Source organism: Ranitomeya imitator, chromosome 4 (genome assembly GCF_032444005.1).
Source record: "Ranitomeya imitator isolate aRanImi1 chromosome 4, aRanImi1.pri, whole genome shotgun sequence".
In the NCBI taxonomy this organism is placed as follows: domain Eukaryota; kingdom Metazoa; phylum Chordata; class Amphibia; order Anura; family Dendrobatidae; genus Ranitomeya; species Ranitomeya imitator.
In genome coordinates, this window is record NC_091285.1 from 14,230,115 (window position 1) to 14,236,266 (window position 6,152).

At 41.4% G+C, this 6,152-nt stretch overlaps 1 protein-coding gene across 1 annotated transcript; it reads right to left on the minus strand.

Moving 5' to 3' along the window:
* Positions 1 to 832: 832 nt before the first annotated feature.
* On the minus strand, positions 833 to 4,388 carry LOC138675118 (tripartite motif-containing protein 14-like). Its single transcript, XM_069763105.1, has one exon. The coding sequence runs from the start codon at positions 4,114 to 4,116 to the stop codon at positions 2,722 to 2,724; it is 1,395 nt and encodes a 464-aa protein (XP_069619206.1). The 5' UTR covers positions 4,117 to 4,388; the 3' UTR covers positions 833 to 2,721.
* Between the last annotated feature and the right edge of the window lie 1,764 nt (positions 4,389 to 6,152).

Genomic DNA, 6,152 nt, shown 5'->3' on the forward strand with positions numbered 1-6,152 from the left:
GACCAAAATGGTGCAGAATCATGAGGAAAACTGTGGAAAGTGTAAACTTCTCCTGTTTGTCTCCAGATGGGCACAGAATAGTCGTCACCAGTGCCGAGCCTTCCCACGCCAATAGAAAAGCAGGGAATGCACAAGTAATACTTTCCGTCGTTTTCCTCATGCCTCTGCAGCGGCCATTTTGGTCACTTAGAAGCGGAGTACCGGTCTCATCTCTGTAGCTGACGTCATACAGACTTAGACATTGCTAAATTCTTACACTAATTGTATGTTACTAGAAAATAAAAATCTATAACGTCACCCTCTTTAGGTGTCTGGTTCTCACGTGAAAGGAGCTGAGCTCTGATACCGGACATTGAAGATTCGGCCGCTTCCTCTTATTAGTGCAGTTTTCCTCACAGACAGTACAGCACGTCTGTCCATAAAATGGCTGCTGGTGCAGGGTCATGTGACCAGATCAGGCCATCTGCCTCCTCCAATAGAAGAACACCTCACACGGGAAAGCTGCTTTTCTATTGGATGAGGCCGATTACCTCAGGAGATGCACGATGTCGCAGGGTTACACATTTCATGACTTCACTTGTGGCCTAGTCAGTGCTGGAGAGGGAAGATGGAGACTAGAGCCAGCAAAGGACCAAAAGAGAAGCTGCAGCACCAGAAACAGGTAAGGGATGAGGTAAGTGTCATGTTTTTTTTTACTTTTTTAACTATTCTGAGCCCTAAAAACAATCAAACAAAATCCTAAAAAAGTGGGTTCCTGTTGAATCGGAATTTTACCTCAGGAGATGCACGATGTCGCAGAGTTACACATTTCATGACGTCACTTGTGGCCTAGTCAGTGCTGGAGAGGGAAGATGGAGACTAGAGCCAACAAAGGACCAAAAAAAGGAAGCTGCGGCGCCAGAACAGGTCAGGGATGAGGTAAGTGCAATGTTTTTATTTTCACTTTTTAACTATTCTGAGCCCTAAAAACAAACAAAATCTTAAAAAATGAAAAAGGGTTTCTGTTGAATCTGAAATTTAATGAAACTCGAAACAAATTTTATCATCCTCGAATTTATTCACTAATCTGGAATCTAATCTATTTTTAATACACTTTTACTGTGACCGTTCTATGACCAGAAGTTTAAGATTAACCGACTGATGTAAGGTTATTGTGTTTTATGACGATTTTACAAGAATTATGGAAAAAACAACACATATAAATAAGACGAGCGATAACCAGACGCTTCATGAGACTCATTAAATCATAAAATATTTGGGTTTTGTGCAAATCTGAATTTTCTCAGAAATTTAAAAAAAAAAATTATATTTGCTCATTTTGAAAGGAATTTCACCAGGTTTTTGCTTCCCAATCTGAGATGTAGAGGCAAAGACCATGATTTCAACGATTTGTCACTTACTGGGCTCTTGTTGCAGTTTTTATAAAATCACAGTTTTCACTGCTCCAGATCCAGCAGTTCTCTGAATGCTGAGATCTATATATCCCCACCTACACTCCTGATTGACAGCTTTCTGCATACGCTGTGCATAGGTAGAAAGCAGCCAATCAGTGCTAGTAACAAGGTTATATAGCGCTCATACATATGGAGAACTACCTGGAAGCAGTGGAAAGTAGTACTCTTGTGATAATCTCCTGAATATAAAACTGCAGCCCAGAAAGAGACACAACTCTCGAATCTGCTGTCAGATTAAATGCCAAAATCCTGTTGACAAATTGGCTTTAATACACTTTTACTTTTGACAAGTGTAATACTAGAAGTTTGTTAGGACGTTTAACTACTTCTGCACTGCCCATACACTTTATACATCCGGGCTGTCCCCGTTATTCTAAAATGTAAATGCTGTCTAAGCAGCTTCACAAGATCATGCAGCTGTGGGGAGGAAAGCTGCCCTCAGACACAGCCAGACTTTCCAGAGCGAAGATAAACATGGTTTATTATGTCTATCTTATCCATCACTGTATACATAGCTCTGAACTAGCGCTGTGTATACAGATCAGGAAGTACTGACAGTGCTTCCTCCTCCGGACCCTGTAGTCATGTGATCACTAGGTGTAGGGAGGGAACAGGAGCTGTTGGGTCCCAGGAATCCCAGTCATCTTTGCTATGCATCAAGGAGGTAGATATTTCCTTGTAGCTGTAACTAACATACCATTCTATTTTACCTGGGAAATAAGCAAAAAAAAATTAAATAATGGAGTGATATGTTAAAATGCCCCCACAAAGTTTTTTAAAGAACTTCAAGGGGCAAGGGTGCACAATGTATAAAATATATGAAAAAAGAATAGCAATAATAAAATCAAAGAATGCATAAAAAAGGTAGTGCCAGGCTAAATCGCTATGAATAGCCCTGTTCCACCCCAAAATGTCCAATACATCAAAATAATTTCTTTGGAAAGGGGAATGCAATTTTAAATGTTTGGAGTGGTCCTTTGAGGTTGTAAAAATAAGAAATCACAAAATGTGAGAAATGTACAAGTATTTTCTATTTTTTTTATTTATTTTCCCCGGATATCAGTAAAAAAAAAAAAAAGCAATATAAAAAGGACATGAAAAACAAGCCTCATCTACCTAAGAAAAAAAACTATTTGAATATTCGAAAGAGACAAAATTATAGAACCTTTAAAAGCGCATTTACGATACTAGACGTAACCGGATCCGTCACGAGGCTCCTCACAGTGGCTGATTGTTTTACCAATCATAGATTCCGCTCGCTATGATGTTACCAGTCTCTGAATAGATTTCTTCTATGTTGATGTTTCCTCACAGCCGCTCCTCCTGATATTTTTACAGAACCATTACATACATATAACACAGCATGAAGGGGCTCGGAGAAGGCGGCAGTGAAGGTGTGTAAGTGTCTGATGGGGTCACACAGCTCATAAAAGGACAACTGCCCGGCCTCATAATCCAGACATATCCTGACTCTATCACTGGAGATCTGGTGAGGTAACCGGATCATTTTACTGTCATGTTTCACTGAATACTGATTAATATTCCCCAGCACTTTATATAAACCCCAGGACTTGTTATTATTTCCAAAGTACGACTGACGCCCCCTCCTGTCCATACTGGGATAACACATCCCCACCATCCAGTTACTTGATCCACTGATCTCCACATCCCAGTAATGTCGCCCTGAGGTAAATCTCCTCCCGCTCATCACCTGAAAATACTGGAATTTCTTTGCTGTTTCTGGACGACTCTGTCTTATTTCTGTCCAGGTCGCAGTTTTCAGGTCGTTTGATATAAGGAGATTATTACCAGCCGTGTTTACATCCAGTAATATGTCTGCAGGATCCTGTCCATGGAAGGTCATATTTATATCTTTTATCATAGCAGATAATGTGTGTGATATATGTGAGATCAGCTCCGCACCCCGATCACTTCCATCATGTCCCCATCTGTCCTCATCACCTCCCTCCTCCTCAGGATCACGCAAGTCACCGGTGTCTGGTTCCTGTAAGACAGTCAGTGGATCCGTCATGTTACACAGCTCCTCAATGTGCCTCATCTTCCTGGACAGTTCGTCCTTCTTTATTTGCAACTTCTGGATCACATTAGACAGTGACAGTGACACCTTCTCTTCCCGCCTGGAGATCTCACTCAGGACCTTCTTCTCCAGGTCATCCACCCATCTCCTGATGTCTGTACACAGGGCAGTGACTCTCTCGGCTTGTCCAGATGCTTCTTCTTGAGATTTTCTCCTGTGTTCTTCCAGGCTCTGGATTCTTTCCACAGTCTCCTTTCTCTTTGTGGTCAGTTTCCGAACAAGGTATTTCAGTTTCTTCTTTTTCTTCTCAGATGCCTCCTCCAGCATCTCCACCCGGTGTCCCCGATGTTCTCCAACTGAACTGCAGGAGACACAGATACAAGTAGCGTCCTCAGTGCAGTAATATTCTTGGATCCTGCTATGGATGGAGCATTTTCTGTTTTTCAGGGAAGTGTTGGGTTCTGTTAGGAGGTGATCTGTTGCTGTTTCCATGTGAACTTTCAGGTGTTTCTCACACAGAGAAGCCTCACACATCAGACAGGATTTAGCAGCAGGTACAGGAGAGTCCACACAGTAAGTGCAGCAGATCCCCGTGATCTCCTCCTGATGTGGCTGAGTAGACATGATATTCTCTACGATTACACAGGGTTATGTTCTTCTGTAGTGGAGGCCACTTCTGAAATGTTGCTCTGCATTGGGGACAGGAATATTCTCCATACCCGCCCTCTGTATCCCTCACTCCATCAATACAGACCCGGCAGAAGCTGTGTCCACATCTCAGGGTTACAGGATCTGTAGAAATGTCCTTACAGATGGAGCAGAGCAGCTCGTGTCTCAGATCAGCAGACGCCATGGCAGAGATCAGTCGGAGCAGAGAAATCAAATGTGACGGATGTTACTGGCAGCAGGGTGTGTTCCAGCATTTTCCTTATCATTATACACTTTGCCCTTTGCTTGTTTGTCTTCTTGTATTATATTTCCCTGGTTTTTCCTTGAGGGCAGGATCATTACTTCGGCAATATATCTTTACTGTCATGGCCAATATGCCTTTTTACTATGCTGATGAATAAATGCTTATCGTTCCTCGTGTGCCTATTATGGTGGCCTGTTTAGTCCTCCTAGTTAAATTAAAACTGGGGTCCCAAATCCTAATATATACTACATCATCACACAGTTTATTGGATGGTGTTCTTGAAGTAATTATATAGTTAAATAGATTGAAAAAAGGCCTAATCCATCAAGTTCAACCTTTCTCTACCAATTGTACATTTTGTCACTAATTTAAATATAATCAGCAGTTATGTGTATCAAGGAAATCCTCCAGCCCTTGTATAAAAGCTGTTATAGTGTCGGCCATTACTACCTCTTGTGGTCGGACATTCCACAGCCTGACTGCTCTAACTATAAAGAACTCTTTCCTATTTAACTCTCAGAATCACCTTTCTTCCATCCGTAATGAGTGCCCCCTGGTCCTTAGTACGGTGTTTGGAAGGAACAAGTCATGTGCTGTCCTTTGTACTAACCACACAAGTAAATGAGATCCCCTCTGAGGTGTCTTTTTTTCTAAGCTAAACAAGCTCAACTTTTCCAACCTCTCCTCATATGAGCGGCCTCCATCCCTTGTAATAATCTAGTTGCCCGTCTTTGATCTGACTCTATCTTCTGAATATCCTTTTTAAAATGCGGAGCCCAAAACCATATCCCATATTCTAGATATGTCCTCACCAGTGACTTATAAAGGGTTAATAATATGTTGCGATCACAAAATTGTCTCTCTCTTTTTGTGTATCCTAAAATCTTGTTTGCTTTTGCGGCTGCTGCTTGACATTGAGTCCTGCTGCTTAGCTTAATAGTAAACAGAATCCCCCATCCTTCTTCTGTTCTATGGTCCCAAGTATGCTCCCATTTATTGAATATGTAGAAATAGGATCACTCCGTCCAGGGTGCATTACTTTACATTTATCTACATTAAACCTCATTTGCCAAGTGTTTACCCATTCAGTCATATTATTCAGATTCTTTTGCAATATTGTATGGTGAAGGTCAGATTTTAATATCCTACATAGTTTGGTGCCGTCAACAAAGACTGACAGTTTACCCTCAATCCAATCCACAAGGGCATTAATAAAAAGGATAAAAATAATCGGTCCTAGCACAGATCCCTGTGGTACCCCACTGCTGACTATACCCCATTTAGAGAATGTACCATTTATGACGACTCTTTGTTTCCAGTCATTTAGCCAATTGACTACGCATCTGCATACAGTATTTCCCAGTTCTTACTTCTGGAGCTTCAGTATAAGACTGTTATGTTGTACAGTATCAAATGCCTTTGCAAAGTCCAGAAAAAATCATATCAGCTGCATTACCAACATCCAGACTTGCACTTACCTCCTCATAGAAACCCAACATGTTAGTTAGACACAACTTATTCTTCATGAATCCGTGCTGGTTTTCAGTTATTATATTATCTACGATATATTTCTCCAGGTCATCTCTTACAATGCCCTCAAAAATTTGACACACTACTGATGTCAGGCTTACTGGGCGGTAGTTGCCTGGATCCATCTTCTTACCTTTCTTAAATATCGGTACCACGAGGTCCATTCTCCAATCCCGTGGCACTACCCCTGATACAAGAGAGTCTAAGAGTATGAGAT